This window comes from Schistocerca americana, chromosome 4 (genome assembly GCF_021461395.2).
Source record: "Schistocerca americana isolate TAMUIC-IGC-003095 chromosome 4, iqSchAmer2.1, whole genome shotgun sequence".
NCBI classification, from domain to species: domain Eukaryota; kingdom Metazoa; phylum Arthropoda; class Insecta; order Orthoptera; family Acrididae; genus Schistocerca; species Schistocerca americana.
This window is the reverse complement of record NC_060122.1, coordinates 288,591,332-288,610,501: the sequence shown is the minus strand read 5'-3', so window position 1 is coordinate 288,610,501 and position 19,170 is coordinate 288,591,332. Positions and strand designations below refer to the sequence as shown.

At 46.2% G+C, this 19,170-nt stretch overlaps 1 protein-coding gene across 1 annotated transcript in view; it reads left to right on the top strand.

Moving 5' to 3' along the window:
- Positions 1-16,817, top strand: part of LOC124612407 (tetratricopeptide repeat protein 37) — a 161,029-nt gene extending 144,212 nt beyond the window's left edge. The window contains exons 17-20 of the mRNA XM_047140599.1: positions 10,806-10,959; positions 11,095-11,269; positions 11,361-11,546; positions 16,315-16,817. Coding sequence (XP_046996555.1) covers positions 10,806-10,959; positions 11,095-11,269; positions 11,361-11,546; positions 16,315-16,611 — 812 coding nt within the window. The 3' untranslated portion in view covers positions 16,612-16,817. The remainder of the gene's footprint in view (positions 1-10,805; positions 10,960-11,094; positions 11,270-11,360; positions 11,547-16,314) is intronic.
- The last annotated feature ends 2,353 nt before the right edge of the window (positions 16,818-19,170 follow it).

Below are 19,170 nucleotides of genomic sequence, written 5' to 3'. Positions count from 1 at the left end.
TCATGGGCGATTACCACGCTGCACTCTGCAGTGTTTCTTTTAACTGTGACGACGACCTTGGCCATTTTTGCACCTAAGATCCAGCACGGTAGCCAGTCCGTTGTGGTGGGGTCGCCATGTACCCTCTTGGTTGTAGCCCCCTGACAACACAGGGATCGCTCTACTGATGCCTGCGCCGTTCACTCCCCACGTATGCCAAGGAGTAGATGCCCATCTCCCTGGGGCATCGGGACTCCCGGCAATGGCCATCCTGCCAGGTGGCCTTTGCTGTGGCTGGGTGGCGCCCGTGGGGAGGGCCCTTGGTCGGAGTAGGTGGCATCAGGGCGGATGACCCGCAATGAAGCGTGGTACATCATCTGTCGCTGGCGGCCAGCCGCCAGCAGTCTCTAAGCGTTCTCGGGCTCAATTTAATGCTGAAAAGTACAATCCGAAAACGTTCCCCTCTCTGGCCACGCCGTGGGAGGAACGTAAATCTCAGGATGGCAGTAGCACTTATTCGCCCCGATTCTTAGTTTGTACGAGAGCTGATGGGGAGTCTTTTCTCTCAACAAAGCCTCAGTTCTTCGTTGAGCATTTAGAGGACAAGTTTGGGGAGGTGGAGGGCTTGTCAAAAATGCGCTCTGGATCGGTCCTGATCCAAACGGCATCCTCTGCCCAGTCACGACGGTTACTTGCTTGTGATAAGTTGGGGGATGTTGCTGTTACGATCACACCGCATAAGAGTTTAAATATGGTCCAGGGAGTTATTTACCATAAGGACCTTCTTTTGCAGTCTGATGACGAGCTGCGCGCCAACTTAGAGCGCAGAGGTGTACATTTCGTCCGGCGTGTTCATCGGGGTCCGAAGGAAAATCAGATAGCTACCGGTGCCTTCATCTTGGCCTTCGAGGGTGATACGTTACCGGAAAAGGTCAAGGTGATGGTCTACCGATGTGACGTCAGGCCCTATATTCCTCCCCCGATGCGGTGCTTCAAGTGCTGGAAGTTTGGCCATATGTCTTCCCGCTGCACTTCCAGCCTCACATGTCGAGATTGCGGACGCCCGTCTCATCCCGATACTCCATGTGCCCCGCCTCCCATCTGTGTCAACTGCGGGGAGCACCATTCACCTTGCTCGCCAGACTGCAGAATCTTCCAGAAAGAACGCAAAATCATGGAATTTAAGACCCTGGACCGACTGACTTATACTGAAGCCAAGCGGAAATACGACCGATTACATCCCGTGCGAATGACGTCATCCTACGCCGCCGCTACGACACCTGTGCCCGCCCCATCAGTTTCACGACTTCCAGCCAGCTCGATAACCAGTAAGACTCCTCCTGCCCCCTTGCCAGTGGGGGGCTCTACCCACCGGGTTGCTCCTGCGCCACCTACCTCAGGGGCAACACCATCCCCCCCATCAGGGACGTCCGTCCCTGCTTCTAAGCCGGAGAAGTGTCCAACTTCTTCGGCTTCTCACGCTCGCAAGGGGTCCCTCGGGTCCCTCCCTTCCCAGGTTTCCACCAGTGGGAAGGCTGACGACCGCCAGTGGCGTAAGTGCCCGCAATCAGCTGGTCGACGGGCTTCACGATCCTCCTCAGTCCCGGAGACTGAATCGGTGAAGCCCTCCCAGCCAGTTAAACCCAAGGAGCAGCGTGAGAAATCAAAGAAGAAGAGCTCTAAGCCCAAGGAACTCGCGGTGGCAGCCACCCCACCGCCACCTTACAGCTCTGCGTCTGAGGACGACGTGGAGATCCTGGCGTCCGCTGAGGACCTAGAACTCGCCGGTCCCTCAGACGCCATGGATAACACTAGCACGGGTGCTCAATCGGAGGCAGCAGGTGACCCAGCGGCGTAATCTGCCTTCCCCGTCCTGTCACGCCTTTCTCAGCCATGGACAATACCATCCTCCAGTGGAACTGCAGCGGTTTCTTCCACCATTTAGCTGAGCTCCGCCAACTTCTCAGCCTTCGCCCTTTCTTCTGCATTGCTCTCCAGGAAACTTGGTTTCCAGCGATGCGAACCCCCGCCCTCCGTGGCTATCGGGGTTATTACAAGAACCGAGCAGCTTATGACAGGGTGTCTGGTGGCGTCTGCATATATGTCCTTCACACTCTGCATAGCGAGTCTGTCCCTCTCCAGACGCCTTTAGAGGCTGTTGCTGTACGCGTGTGGACGCCACAGGCTGTTACCGTCTGCAGTCTTTACATTCCACCGGATGGTGATGTCTCGCAGCATGTCCTGGCTGCACTGGTCGCCCAATTGCCGCCACCTTTCTTGCTATTGGGCGACTTCAACGCCCATAACCCTCTGTGGGGTGGGTCAGTCGCAACAGGTCGAGGCACCATCGTTGAGCATTTATTGTCGCAGCTCGATCTCTCGCTGTTAAATGATGGTGCCTTCACACACTTCAGTGTGGCGCATGGCACCTACTCCGCCATTGACCTTTCAATCTGTAGCCATAGCCTCTTACCGTCTGTCCAATGGAGTGTGCATGACGACCTGTGTGGTAGTGACCATTTTCCGATCTTTTTGTCACTACCACAGCGCCACTCTTCTGGGCGCCCTAGCAGATGGGCTATGAATAAGGCTGACTGGGACTTGTTCTCCTCCACTGCCGCTTTTGAGCCTCTCTCAACCGATGACATTGATGCGGTGGTTCAATCGGTCACCACCGGCATCGTTACTGCCGCCGAATCTGCCATTCCCCATTCCTGTGGGTCCCCTCGGCGGAAGGCTGTGCCTTGGTGGTCGCCTGAGATCGCTGAAGCGATTAAAGATCGCCGGCGGGCGCTCCAGCGTCACAAGCGACACCCCTCCCTCGACCACCTTATCGCCTTCAAACGGCTGCGTGCGCGGGCCCGCCTCCTTATCCGCCAGGGCAAGAAGGAGTGCTGGGAGCGGTATGTGTCCACCATTGGCCTCCATGTCACTCCCTCGCAGGTCTGGGCCAAGATTCGGCGCGTCTACGGCTATCGGCCACCTGCCAGCGTCCCTGCGCTCTCACTGAATGGAGCAGTTTGTACTGACTCCGACGTCATTGCCAATCGCTTAGCAGAGCATTTTGCTATGAGTTCCGCTTCTGCGAATTACCCCCAGGCCTTCCGCTCCATTAAAGAGCGGATGGAACGTCGGAGCCTTTCGTTTCGCACCGACCACCCAGAATCTTACAATGCTCCATTTAGTGAGTGGGAATTTCGCAGTGCCCTCGCTGCTTGCCCTGATACCGCTCCTGGGCCAGATAGCATCCACTGTCAGATGCTGAAACACCTTTCAGTGGACTGCCAGCGGCGCCTTCTCGATCTTTACAACCGTCTTTGGGTCGAGGGGGAGTTTCCGTCGCAATGGCGGGAAGGCATTGTCATCCCCGTTTTGAAGCCTGGAAAGAACCCTCTGGAGGTGGACAGCTACCGTCCCATTAGCCTCACCAACGTTCTTTGCAAGTTGCTTGAACGGATGGTGAGCCGGCGATTGAATTGGGTACTGGAGTCTCGGGGCCTTCTGGCTCCATCTCAGGGTGGGTTCCGTAAAGGCCGCTCCGCCGCCGACAATCTGGTGAGCCTGGAGTCGGCCATCCGTACTGCCTTTTCCCGCCGTCAGCATTTGGTCGCTGTCTTTTTCGACATGCGGAAGGCGTACGATACGACGTGGCGTCATCACATTCTTTCTACGCTTCATGGATGGGGTCTTCGGGGTCCTCTGCCGATTTTTATCCGCAATTTTCTGTCGTGTCGTACCTTCCGCGTGCAAGTCGCTTCCTCGTCTAGTTCCTCCCACGTCCAGGAGAACGGTGTGCCACAGGGCTCTGTTTTAAGTGTCTGTCTGTTTTTAATAGCCATTAACGGGCTTGCTGCGGCCGTGGGAAATTCTGTCTCTGCTTCCCTGTATGCTGACGACTTCTGCCTTTATTACAGCTCTACTGGCATTGCAGCTGTTGAACGTCAGCTACAGGGCGCTATCCGTAGGGCGCAGTCTTGGGCTGTGGCCCATGGTTTTCAGTTTTCGGCAGCCAAGACCCGCGTTATGCATTTCTGCCGGCGCCGAACAGTCCATCCTGAGCCGCGGCTTTATCTTGCCGACGAACTCCTTGCTGTGGTGGAGACCCACAGGTTTTTGGGGGTGGTTTTCGATGCCCGGTTGACTTGGCTGTCTCATCTCCGGCAGCTTAAACAGACGTGTTGGCGGCATCTCAATGCACTCCGGTGTTTGAGCCACACCCGCTGGGGAGCCGACCGCTCTACCCTGCTACGGCTCTACCAGGCGTTAATCCAGTCCCGCCTGGATTATGGGTGCCTGGCATATGGCTCAGCATCCCCGTCTGCGTTGCGGGTGCTGGACCCAATTCTCCACAGCGGGATACGCCTTGCCACTGGTGCTTTCCGCACCAGCCCTGTGGACAGCTTACTCGTGGAGGCAGGTGTCCCTCCCCTGCGGTTCCGACGCCAACGTTTGCTGGCCGCTTATGCTGCCCATGTTCTCAGCTCGCCCGGGCATCCAAATTATCGTCTCCTGTTCCCGCGATCGGTCGTCCATCTGCCAGATCGTCGGCCCCGGTCTGGTTGTACAATAGCGGTCCGTGTCAAAGAGCTTCTCTCTGGGCTTCAGGTTTCCACTGTTCCACCTACTTTCCGGGCTACTTTGCATACACCCCCATGGTGTGTTCGTCGCCCTTGCCTTCGGCTGGACCTGGCACAGGGCCCGAAGGACTCAGTCCCTCCAGAGGCCTTCCGCCGCCGCTTTTATTCTCTCCTGGCCACGTATCAGGGCTCTGGTATTGTCTACACTGACGGTTCGATGGTTGCTGGTCGTGTCGGGTATGCGCTCACTCTAGGGGACCGTTCCGAACAACGTTCCTTGCAGGATGGCTGCAGCGTTTACACTGCTGAATTGGTCGCCATCTTTCGTGCCCTAGAGTATATCCGCTCCTGCTCAGGTGAGTCCTTCGTTATCTGTAGCGATTCCCTGAGCGGTTTACGAGCTCTCGACCAGTGTTTCCCTCGTTCTCGTCTGGTGATGGCTATCCACGAGTCTCTGCATACTCTTGCCTGTTGCGGCCGCTCTGTGGTCTTTGTGTGGACCCCCGGTCATGTCGGTATCCCGGGTAACGAACATGTTGACCGCCTGGCGAAAGAGGCCACCAGCAAGCCATCTCTGGACCTTGGCCTCCCAGAGACTGATTTGCGGGCAGTCTTCCGCCGCAAAATCTTGGCGCTATGGGACGAGGAATGGCGCGAACTGCCATTGTCCAATAAACTCCGTGCTGTCAAGGAGACGACGGCTGTGTGGCGGTCATCCCTGCGAGCCACTCGCAGGGAATCGGTAGTTCTTTGCCGGCTCCGCATTGGCCACTCCCGGCTGACACACAGTTATTTACTGCGCCGGGAGGACCCTCCTGTATGTCGCTGCGGGGCGGCTTTGACAGTGGCCCACATTCTGTTGGCCTGCCCCCTTTTAGCTGTGGTCAGGCAGACATTTGCGCTGCCTGATACGCTCCCTGCCCTTTTAACAGACGACTCCACTATGGCTTACTTAGTTTTACGTTTTATTCGGGCAGGGGGATTGTATCATTTAATCTGAGTGTTTCTGTTTTATTTTTGTTTTGTGTCGACTCTGGCCTTTGGCCTATGATTTTACACTGATTTTTTAATGTGTTTCTAAGTGGTTGGCTTTTCCTTTTTTATTTGTATGGTCGGCCAACCACCGTTTATCTCTATGTGGTTTTCGTTCGTTTCGTTTTGTCTTGTCTTTGTCTCAGTCTCTCCTGTTCTGTATCGTCTGTGATCTCTTCTGTTCCTCGTTTTTGTTCTCTGTGGGTGTTCTATGTCTTTGGAAAAAGGGACCGATGACCATGGCAGTCTGGTCCCTTTAATCCCCCAAACCAACCAACCAACCATCAAAAGTACCTGTATTTCTACAGCTGCTCTCTTTTCCACAACAAAAAATCCCTCTCATGCAGCCTGGCCACCTGGGAGCTCCTTTGCTCAGTATGCGGAAAGTCTCACAAAGGCCTTCACAGACAGCCACTATCCCACAGACCTAGTACACAATTAGGTTTCCTGTGCAATATCCATACACATCCCCAGTCCTCCCACCACCTTTAACAACCAGCTACAAAGTAGTGCCCCCTTTGTCACCCAGTACCACCCTGGGCTGGAACAACTGAGCCACATCCTTCATCAAAGCTTTGATTATCTTTCATCAGTTACTGAAATAATGAACATCCTACCCAAGTTCCTTCTCAACCCTCCTAAAGATGTTTTCCATCCCTATGTCACTCCCAGTTCTAACCCCTTGCCACAGGGATGTGATCTCTGCAAGTCCTTCCCAGTCCAGCCACCCAGCACTTCCTATTCCAGTCCTGTCACAGGCTTATTCTACCCGTCAGAGGCCTGTACACCTGAAAGTAGACATGTCAAATACCAACTCTGCTGCAATGATTGCAAAGCTTTCCACATTCTTATGATTACCAACCAGCTGTTCACCGGGATGAATGTCTGCCGCAAAACAGTGGACGAGACCAAAGTGAGCCACCTTGTGGGCCACAACATGCAGCTGAACGTAACATGCTTGATTTCAGTGTCTGTTTCCCAACCCGGACCATCTGGACCCTCCTCTCCACCACCCACTTATTTGAACTGCGCAGTTGGGAGTTATTCTTACAATACTTTCTCTGCTTTTGAAATTATCCTGTTCTCAACCTATGGTAACCTACTTTCACCCCACCTCCCTCCATACAGCCTTCTCGACACTGTGCCAAGCAGCCCTGTCCTGCCATGCCACAGTGCTCTTTTCTGCCCATGACCCATACTCTCTCTCTTCCCCTTCCCCACCCCACTCCGAATCGCTGCTTTCCTTCAATGCAACACTTGCATTCTGGCTGCAGTGACTGGAGATAGTGGTCATTTGTGCATGAGGTGTGCATGCTTGTGTGTGTGTGTGTGTGTGTGTGTGTGTGTGTGTTTTAAAGAAGGCTTTGGCTGAAAGCTCAATGTGGAACAGCCATTTCGTTGTGACTGTCTGTAACTCAATGTGTCATCTTTATTTACAATGAGTAGCAATATATCTTTTTCAATGTTGTTTATATTCCAACCTGGAGTTTCCACTGCTTGATTTTACCATTGTATAATATCTCAAACTTTCCTGTGTCTCCAGGTCTCTACCAAATATACAACCTTCTTCCATGATTTTTAAACTAACAAGGAGAAGTCCCAAGTGGTGGGATCAACTTTCTGAAACCACATGCACAGTTATATAAGTTAAGAAACTGGGTGTCGTACACTATAGGCATTCATCTTATTGGGCCTTGTTTGCAGGCAAAAAATTGTAATTTTTTGTGATACTCGGCAGCATGAAAAAAGTGGTATTGTATGGACTGGTTGTATGGCAATAATAGGGTAAGGCCTTAGCATGCAGATGGTCAGGTGTTTTGAAACCCATCAGATATTTTAAATTTTGAAACTTCCTGGCAGATTAAAACTGTGTGCCCGACCGAGACTCGAACTCGGGACCTTTGCCTTTCGCGGGCAAGTGCTCTACCATCTGAGCTACCGAAGCACAACTCACGCCCGGTACTCACAGCTTTACTTCTGCCAGTACCTCGTCTCCTACCTTCCAAACTTTACAGAACCTCTCCTGCGAACCTTGCAGAACCTTCTGCAAGGTTCGCAGAAGAGCTTCTGTAAAGTTTGGAAGGTAGTAGACGAGGTACTGGCAGAAGTAAAGCTGTGAGTACCGGGCGTGAGTTGTGCTTCGGTAGCTCAGATGGTAGAGCACTTGCCCGCGAAAGGCAAAGGTCCCGAGTTCGAGTCTCGGTCGGGCACACAGTTTTAATCTGCCAGGAAGTTTCATATCAGCGCACACTCCGCTGCAGAGTGAAAATCTCATTCTGGATTTTAAATTTTGTTTATTTTTTGCTGAAATGACTTTGATCATTATTTTTATTCAATTAATTTGTTTAAATGTATTTTTTATTTCTGTTCCTTTGTCACATCATTTGATTATTCTATCAATTTCTTCATTTGCTGTCATTTTTCTTACTGTCATTCCTTTTCTGCCTGTAATCTTTGTTCATGTGATTTTAATTAAATTTATGTATTGTTGTTGTGTGGTCTTTAGTCCAGAGACTGGTTAGAGGCAGCTCTCCATACCATTTCCCTTTTTAAATTTTCTAACCTACCTGCCCGATTAACGGATCTGACATTCCTTGCTCTGATCCATAGAACGCCAGTTTTCTTTCTCCTGGTAATGACGTCCTCTTGAGTAGTCCCCACCCAGAGATCCGAATGGGGGACTATTTTACCTCAGGAATATTTTACCCACGAGGACGCCATCATCATTTAACCGTACAGTAAAGCTGCATGCCCTCGGGAAAAATTACGGCTGTAGTTTCCCTTTGCTTTCAGGTGTTCGCAGTACCAGGATAGCAAGGCCATTTTGGTTAGTGTTACAAGGCCAGGTCAGTCAGTCATCCAGACTCTTGCCCCTGCAACTACTGAAAAGGCTGCTGCCCCTCTTTGGTTTTTTATTTATTATTTTTTTTTTCTCACATGTAATTTTGCATCCCCCCTCTCTGTTTATTTGTTTCCCTTTTTAGCACTTTTTAAGGTGTGACATACATCAATAAACATTTTGCTAAGCAATTTGGAGCCTAGCCTGTTTAGATGAAGGCCATCTATCGCCAGGCATTTGTTACACAAGAGCTTGTTTGGGTCTATAAATATTGGTATGGTGGTAGTGGTAGTGACCATTTTACAGAAATGCCAAGTATCTCAGCAGATTTGCCTTCTACACTAGAATTCTCATCTAATTGGAAGAAGGAACCTTGCTTTTGAACTGAATGTATAGCACTTGAAAATAATTGGGTTAAAGCTTACCTGGAGAAATTTTAGCTCCTTGGGCAGTTAATAACCATTATACAAGTAACTGGATAGATTAAAAAATCCACTCACCAAGTGACAGCAGGAGAATATACATATAAAAAAATTCAGTCCACAAGCTTTCATAGCCAGTGGCTCCTTCTTGTGGCAGAAATGTTGACAGGGAAGGGAAGGGAGCGAAGAAAAAGGACTGTTGAGGTTTAGGAAATGGGGTAGAGTTTGAACAAGTCCCATGCCATTTTCCTTGACATTGATCTCGTCCTCAATGAAGGTCAGCTACACACTTCTGTTCACATTAAACCTACTAACAAACGTCAGTACTTATGTTTTAACAGTTGCCATCCTTTCCGTGTCAAACATTCCCTCCCACATAGCCTTGGCATTTGTAGCAAACATATTTTTGTAATGCAGACTTTTTACAGCAGTATACCTCAGCCTTCACTGTATGTAATTACCCCACAAGCCTAGTTCAAAAGCAGATTTTGTGGGTCATCACATCCGATCCTGGTGCCACTGATCTCTCCAAAAGCAGCTTAGAAGTACACCTTGTATTACTGAGTATGATCCTAGTCTTGAATTTATCTCCCTAAAATCATGCCCTGAAATGGGGTCCATTCTGTTTGAGATTTTTCCCACCACTCCTAGAATAGCTTTCTGTCACCCTCCGATCCCCAGGATATACTTGTCAGACCATATGCTGCTCCTGTACCCATCTCCCTACCTTATGGCTCCTGCCCCTGTGACCATCCCACTGCAAAACTTGCCTTGTGCACCATCACCTATATCAGCCCTGTAACTGGCAAAACATGTACTATCAAAGGGAAAGCCACCTACGATATGACGCATCATATACTTGCTGTTATGTGAACACTGTTTGGCCTTTTACATCAACATGACTACTACCAAGTTATTGTTTAGGATGAATGGGCATAAAACAAGGATGTGTTGTGACACCACACAATATCCTGTTGCAGAACGTGCTCTACAACATGACATTCATGGCCTTGTTTCTTGTTTCACCACACTTGTCATCTGAATTCTTCCCCCAGACATCAGTTTCTCAGAACTCCAAAGGTGCAAATAATTCTTGCCACCCACCTGGCCTTAATTTATGTTAATTTCTTCAGACTCAGCATTTCTTCACAGTAATTATTCCTGTCTTCACTCCCTATTAGTTTTCTACACCTTTCATTTTCTGACCTGTCTATCTTTTGCCATCGCTCCTCCCACCTGTATCGCATAAAATGCACTTAGCTTTTCACTCTTATTAACTTGTGCACAGTATTTTAGCAGTAATCTCTGTCTTGCATATTACCTCATCTTCCATCTTTAAGCTCTCAGGTTTTTTTAATCTCGTTCAGTGCAGTCCTCGCCAATCAGCCTTTCGTTCTCATCCCATCCGTTAAGTCTCCCCTATGCGTGGTTCTGGACAACTTTTCCAAACTGAAAAGTCTTACCCTTTTTCTAAATGTCACCAGTCATTTTCCTTTACCTCTCTTCCGTGCCCCTTCACCCTCCTGCCAGGAGGAGCCACTGATCCCGATAGCTTGTAAACTGTAATACCTTTTGTATGTATTTTCTCCTTTCTTTAATAAATGACCAATATATGAATGACAATAGGAGAGGTTTTGAACTACCTCCCACTGATATGCTGAAGGACAGTGTACAGGGAAGGGACCTTCTTACTGGTGAAAATGTAAATAGTGGGTTGACTTATCGTAACAGACGTATACATGTACTTAAACATACAGTAAAAGTGTTTGCTATTACTACACATAGCCGAGGAAAAGTATTAATGGAAAAGATATATTTCTTGCCTACTATGGAAATTTATTATGCATGAAAGTATTTAAAATTTATAAAATTGCATTCTGTAATTGAAAATAAAGTTGTTTTTAACTGCAAGCCATGTCACTATATTTCTGTTAATATCTTTTGTAATGGTTTCAGCTGAAAAATATGAGGAATCATATGAAACGTATGACAGTGTCCTTCATTGGCTTGCTTCTGATGATGGCTTGAAATCTCATGTTCTTGTTGCTATGGCAACAATGGCTTATAAATTCCAGGGAGTTGAAGACTCAAAGACATTGCTGTTACAAAGGTAAACACTTTTTCCCTGAGAAATATGTACCTAGGGGAGGGTGAAAGTTTGAATTTTTTTCTTACACCACATAGATACAAATTTCAGGGAAGTTTTACATTAAAATTGTAAATAATAATACCCTGTTTGTTCCAGTGCACAACTAAAACCACCATCAGTTGAAGGATATTTTGCTTTATGTGCTCTTGGAATGCTCAATGAAGATCTGAACTTGACAGAAGTTGTTCTAAAGGAACTTGTTAGCTATGATGATGATCCAAATTATGTTATGCATATTGCAGTTTTCAGAGCATACATGCATTTTATTCAGGTAAAGTAAGACATTTACAACTACCACAACTGTCTGTTGTAGTGACAAAAATATTCAGTCATTTTTATAGTTGAAAATGTAAATGTTTCAGAGACGCACAGTTGAATCGAAGCGCAGCCTGAGTGGTGCCGTTCATCGTCATCCTGGCGAAGCATCACTGTGGTTGTCTCTTGCCCTGATGTTGCTGCATCTTTATCCTCGTTGCAATCCTGCCGGAGCTGCACAGTGTGCGCAGGTTGCACTCAGTCTTGGTCGTGGAAGCATGGATGTTTCTAAGGTCAGTTGACAAAGGTGTGATAAGTTTAGTGGTACACTTGGGTTCAAGTGTTTTTAACTGTAGAACAATATTGTCTGGTCTGTTACAGAAATCTGCCAATTTCCACTCCACCAGACTTCTCTCCTTCTACAAAACCCTGCAGTTATCCACCCCTCATGTTTCCTTGGATGGTATCATCCGCCAAGCCAACTTCAGACTGCAGCAACATAAAAGACTTCATCTCAAAAAGCTATCACACGTTCTCCTAAACTACCTCAACAGTGGTGTTTACCTTCCTGTCCCTCTGCACCTCCCCAAACAGCCACACCTTCAGTCACCACTCCTCTCATACAAACCAAGCTTGGCCAACCTCTTTAACATCTCACAGTCTACACCACTGCCTCCCAGACCAATAGTAACTCATAATGACAAGGACCAGTCACTACAGTACAGAGTTCTCAACCTCTCATATAAAGCTCTCTCCCCTCCTGAATTTACTGTACTATCCAAGGGTTTCACTTTCAGCCTTAATGCTGCCTTTAATCGTGGTGCTTTGGTGAAGGACCTAGTTTCCTTTACACTTAATCTCAACCGGAAATATCACTTTTCAGCCCAATCCCAAAACTTTTGCAAGAGCAAACCTGGCATTAAGCACTGCCTTGAACAGTTCTGACCACAATCCAACTTGATCCACCACAGTTAACTCAAAATTATCCCTTCCAAGCCTTCCTCACATCCAGCATTGCTTCACAACCCTTCCTCAGGTTCCTACAATATAACCCTAACCTGCAGAACTCCAGGCTCTGTGTTCACTAAAAGTTGATGGCTCCATCATTATCCTCCCAGCAGACAAAGGATCTACCACTGTGGTACTTGACTGACAGGAGTATGTTAATGAAAGTCTATGCCAGCTGCTGTCTGACATTTCTGCATACAGCATCTGCCATCAAGATTCTATCCTTGTGATTCAAACTGACCAGGAGATCCTCCTAAAAGCCTGAAGCCCCTCACAAGGACTTACACCGCAATCCATAGAATTTCTTACCCCACTGAAACCAAACAGCCACATCTTTTACCTTCTTCGTAAGATCCGCAAACCCAGTCATCCTGGCCACCCTATAGTTGCCGGTTTCAAAGCACCCACCAAACATATATGTGCCTTAGTTGATCAATCCCTGAAACCCATAGTACAATGACTTCCCTCTTATATAAAAGATACCAACCATTTCCTAGAGCATCTGAAATCTGTGCCCATCCCACTCCCACCACATGCCTTGCATGTCACCATTGATGCTATCTCCCTCTATACCAACAGCCCCCGTGTACATGATGTTGTCCACTGCCGAACATTTCCTCAGTCAGTGCCCACCTGATTCCAAACCTATGACATCCTTCTTTCTGTCCTTAATTAACTTTGTACTTACCAACAAATACTTCACCGTTGAGAGTCAGACATACAAACAAATCACAGGTATGACCATGGGAACCAGGATGGCTCGTACCTATGCCAACCTTTTCATGGGTCACTTGGAGGGTCTTTCCTGGGATCCAAAAGCCTTCAGCCTCTGGTTTGGTTTAAATACATTGATGACATCTTTGCCATATGGACTCATGGCGAGGTTGACTTGTTAAAATTCCTAGAATCTGTAAATACCTTCTCCCAATCAAATTTCATGTAGTCCTATTCCAAATCCCTTGCCTTTCCTTGATGTTGATATCATCCTCACCAAAGGCCAGCTACACACTACTGTCCATATTAAACCTACTAACAAACAACAGTAATTACATTTTCACATTTGTCATTCTTTCCATCTCAAACGTTCCCTCCCATGCAGCCATGGAATTCGAGGCAAACATATTTGTTCAAATGCACATTATTTACATCAATACACCCCATTCTCACCCCACCAGCCTAGTTCAAAAGCAAATTTCCCAGGCCATCACATTTGGCACTGCTGGTCCCTGCAAAGACAACTTCAGAGAACACCAATTTGTCACTCAGTATTATCCTGGTTATCCTGGTCTTGAATCTATTAATCAGCTACTTCGACAGGGCCATGACTTCCTAAAATCATGCTCTGAAATGAGATCAATTCTGTCTGAGATTTTGCCCAGCACACGTAAAATAGCTTTCCGTCGCCCTCCCAATCTTCGCAATAATCTTGTCAGGCCCTATGCTCCTTCTGCACCCACCTCCCTACCCTATGACTCCCACCCTGCGACTGTCCCCACTGCAAGACTTGCCCTATGCACCCTTCTACCACCACCTACACCAACCCCTTAACTGGCAAAACGTGTACTATCAAATGGAGTGCCAACCGTGAAACGACACATCATATACCAGCTGTTATGTAAACACAGTTAGGCCTTTCACATTGGCATAACTACCATCCAGTTACCAGTCAGGATGAATGGACACAGCAGAGGAGTGTATACCAGCAACAAACAACATGACAGTCATGATCTTGGTGCCTGTTTCACTACAAATGCCATCTGGATTCTTCCTCCAGACACCAGTTTCTCAGAACTCCACTTGTGGTAAATAGCACTACAACATGTCCTTGGTTCACACCACCCACCTGGCCTTCATTTATGTTGATTCCTCCCATCTCAGCATTTCTTCACAGTAATTACTCCTTTCTTCACACCATTTTAATTTTCTACATCTTTCATTTTCTGACCTGTGTATTTTTTGCCATCCCTCCTCCCACCACTGTTACATAGAGTGCACCTAGCTTTTCACTCTTAGTGGCTTGTGTGCAGTGTTTTGGTAGTAATCTCTATCTTGCATTTTACCCTGTCTACCACCTTTAAGCTCCGAGGTTCTCAAATCTCGTCCTGTGCAGTCCCCAACAATCAGCTGTTCCGTCTCATCCCATCCAGTAATTCTTCCCTGACCTGCGATTCTGGGTGACCTTGCCAAAATAATGTACCCCTTTTCCTATACCTCTCCACACCTTTTTCTTCACCACCTCTCATCCTTCTCCATCAGCTCTTCTTCTGGCAGGTGGAGGAGCAACTGGCTGTGAAATCTTTCATAAGTTAAACCTACCTCTCTCTCTCTCTCTCTCTCTCTCTCTCTCTCTCTCTCTCTCTCTCTCTGTGTGTGTGTGTGTGTGTGTGTGTGTGTGTGTGTGTGTGTGTGTGTGTCTATAGATATATTTAGATTTAGTTTCTATAACAGTGCACAAAAATTTAACAGAACATAGAGGATGCTGAACAATTTGAGGTAGGGAACCTGGGGTCAGAGAAGCCATCTTGAGAAGACAATAGTAATAAAACCACATTACTGTGGATTTCTTTATTTACATTAGTTACTGTTAACTGCAAATACCATCATTGAAACAGTGATGGTATTTGTACCGTATCTTACAAAACGTCTGAAACTGATGGCCATCAACATCCAATGCATGGATGACATCAGCGAACAAGTTTCTGACACACCTTGATAAATATTGATGTGTTTTGGATCACATAACAGGCAGCTACAATCCTGGCAACTAATTCCATATCCGTAGCCACTAGGGTCTCGAACACAAGTGACTTTAGATATCCCCATAGGAAATAATCAAGGGGATTCAGGTCAGGTGACCTCGCAGGCCATGGAATAGGACCTCCCTTTCCAATCCAGCGACCAGGAAAAACCACATTGAGATGGTTGCAGACATCCCCACTGAAGTGAGGCAGTGTACTCTACTGTTGTTGATTCATAGCACATTTTGTCATGGGACAATGCAAATATGATACAACAGAGCCACCTTATGGACAATTAGTGTAAACAAAACTAGCATCATGACTTCCTAGTAATCAGGCCCGTTCTCTTTGCTTTCTTGCGTGAAATAAAGAACATGCATACAAATAAACAGCACAGTATGTGTAAACTTTTATGCATGTTAGTTGTACATACACTGGAAAACAGTAATGCTAGACAAATCAGTAGAGAAGTTTACTTCAATATCTCCTTACGCTGGCGTCTCCGATCCCAGGTTCCCTGCATCAAATTGTTCAGTGGAGCATTCTCTATGTCCTGTTGCATTTTTGCATGCTCTTACGGAAAACATCATATGTATATAACAATGAAAACAATTATTGACAAAATTATTTAATTGGATAGATAAAAAATCTACTCGCCAAGTGGCGGCAGAACACACACCCAAAAAACTATTGTAATTGGCAACCGTATGGGATGAAAAGGAAAGACTGACTGACTGGGGACTGCATTGGATGAGATTCGAAAATCACGTCCGATGCATTCCCCAATAATCAGTCTTTCCTTCTCATCAACTAAAAAGGACTTGCAATATGGCGACCGAACTCCTCCGAATGGGGCCTCCCAGCCAACAATGCCATACGACCATTTCATTCATTTCATCCCGTACAATATGTCTCCCCTGACCTGTGGTTTTGGATGACTTTCCCAAAATCTACCCCTTTTCCTAGACCTCTCCAGTCCCTTTCCTTTACCCTTCTTCCTTCCCCTTCGTCCCTTCTACCTGAAGAAGGAGCCACTGGCTCCAAAAGCTTGCCAATTACAACAGTCTTCTATGTGTGTGTTCTGCCGCTGCTTGGTGAGTAGATTTTTTAGCTATCCAATTAAATAATTTTACACACACACACACACACACACACACACACACACACACACACACACACAGACAGAGAGAGAGAGAGAGAGAGAGAGAGAGAGAGACTAAGACTGACTGGAAGCAGTTTTGGCAGATTGGACACAATCCTCATATAACTAAATATGTTGTGAAAGGACAATTACTGAACAATTTTCTTGTTTCAGGTCATGTCATTGGTGAGCTTAAGCCACTTGCTTTCTGGAAAAGCTAAAGCCAGTCTAAGTAGCTCACAGAAAGCAGTCCACATGTTTCCTGACATACCTGAAAACTGGGTAGTGCTTATAGCATCATTTTTACCATGGTGCATTTTGAGCAGCTCTTGTCAGAGCTTGCACTGGATGAAGCAGTTAATAGGACACGTTCGCCGAAAAATGGAAGCTTCGAGGCAAATGAACAAGTGGCTCAGTAGCCATGAGCGCAAGGTTACACTGCTTGCTGAGGAGTTCACAGTCAAAGCATAGGCTTGGTATCTGTCTTCCAAATGAATTGTGATAAAAGGTGGTGCTTTAACTTTTTTGTTTGATGTGTATACTGAAGTGCACTTTGAAGAAAACACCAATGTTTAAAAGAAAGAAGACTGAAACTCTTATTTATGCAGTACAAGCATTTCATATCAAATGTTTTATGAATGTACTTTAATAAAGACCTTTGTCTAAGCCACTACCTATACAAGAAGTATTTTATTGCTCATGACTAAAGTAAAATAAAGAGCGATTGGAATAGCACTGAACTTTTTCAGACCTGATCCTAACCAGATCTCCCATGGGTTTTTACTACTTGGCACAGGGTGATGAATATTTTTAAGGAAAACTATGTATGTCTTATCAGTTGGACCAATCAATGTTAATGTAAGGCACAAAGAAATGCTGCGCAGAGTGGCCGCGCAGTTTGATGCTCCATGTCACAGACAACGTGGCCTTCCCCGCCGGAGGTTTGAGTCCTCCCTCGGGCATGGGGGTGTGTGGCGTTCTTAGCATAAGTTAGTTTACGTAGTGTGTACGTCTAGGGACCAATGACCAGTTTGGTCCCTAAGGAATTCATGCATATTTGAACACAGGAAATTCCTCCCAGAGACCGAGCAAGGTGGCGCATTGGTTAGCACACTGGACTCGCATTTGGGAGGACGATGGTTCAATCCCGCGTCCGGCCATACAGATTTAGGTTTTCTGTGATTTCCCTAAATCGTTCCTGGTAAATGCCATGATGGTTCCTTTGAAAGGGCACGGCCGACTTCCTTCCATGTCCTTCCCTAAACCGATGAGACCGATGACCTCGCAGTTTCGTCTCTTCCCCCAAAACAACCCAACCCAACCCTCCCAGAGATGAAACAATTAAAATTCTACTAGCTCAGCTGTCAAAGCATTCACAACATAATCCCATAGTTTGAAGCAGTGCTAAAAGGCAGCAGAACTCTCTATTACTAGATACAAAAACCTGGCTCACGCCCATAATTGATAGTAGTGAAATTTTTGGGGTAAATTTAAGCGTATATCAAAAGGATGGGCAAATGAGAAACAGAGGTGGTGTATTCGTCACAGTAGACAGTACGTATACATCCATTGACAGACGATTTGCAGCTGTGTGAGAGATTATTTGGACAAGATTAAGTATCAAGGTTGGGCATAAACTTGTAATTGGGTCCTTCTTTGACCACCAGGCTTGTATCAAAATGGAATAGAAAACCTCAACTCATTAATAAAAATGTCCCACAATCACATTGCTGTCATTAAAATATCTGGTAGATGTGGTACTGCTGCAGCTTGAAAATATTGGATATGCATATATTTTCAATGTAATATCATTATTGGAGAAAACTTAAATATATCAGCCATCAAATGAGAGAACTAAAAGTTTTGTAAGTTGCAGGCATGACGAGATCCTGCAGTATAATATTAAATGCTCTCTGACAGCTAATTCAAACAAACAGTTCATGTTGGAAATGTCTCATGGCAACAGATAGACTTGACCCCTTTGAAGATAGCCATGTTGAAACTGGTGTCAGTGTCCATCAGGCAGTTGAAGCAATAATGATTACTAAAGTCTATATTTATATATCACACTGACACTGGCAAGATGTTGCTCGCAGAGGTTCCAAGACTCTTGAAAATGTTTTAATATATTTATTTCGTGTGATATAATTGCAAATTAATAATTTTATGATTTTTTTTTCCTTTACTTGTACTTTGAAACCTAGCTTCTTGCCAAATTTTATGATTCTACATCAAGCAGAAGTACCTATGGGTTTCAACAAGTGAGTTTTTGAGTATCAAAATTTGTGATGTAAATGGCACATTTTTGATTGCATTGACTTAGAGGGTTAACTTTTTTGGAACCAAAGGACCATAGACCTCAGTATGTGACATAAATTTCAACTTACGTCTACCTGTTCCTGAGGGAAAGGGTTTTCAGCAATTGAACAGACAGACGGACAAACAGAATGATGCTGCAAGGATGCCATTTTTAACAACTGAGATGTAGAACCCTAAAAAGGTAGAAAGATTTAAAAGTTCAGCAAGCTACATACAGAGACAGTTTCGACATATTTCAAAGAGTAATTCAAACATTCAGTTCTGGACAGGAGCATATACAGGGACAGTGGCTAAGAATATTGCCATCGAGAGGACGATGCAGAAGGCCTTGAATGACTAGCATAGTAGAATCTTATCAAAAGATCTCTCTCTGTCAGTGGTACCAAAATTAGTGATTCGTGGATGACAGAGAAATTGAGATTACTTAGTACACCTACATACACATATATGTGATTACTCTGCTATTCACAATAAAGTGCCTGGCAGAGGGTTCAATAAACCACCTTCAAGCTGTGTCTCTACCGTTTCACTCTCAAACGGCATGCGGGAAAAACGAGCACTTAAATTTTTCTGTGCAAGCCCCGATTCCTCTTATTTTACAGTGATGATCATATCTTCCTATGTAGGTGGGTGCCAACAGAATGTTTTCGCAATTGTAGGAGTAAACTGGTGATTGAAATTTCATGAGAAGATCCCGTCGCAACAAAAACC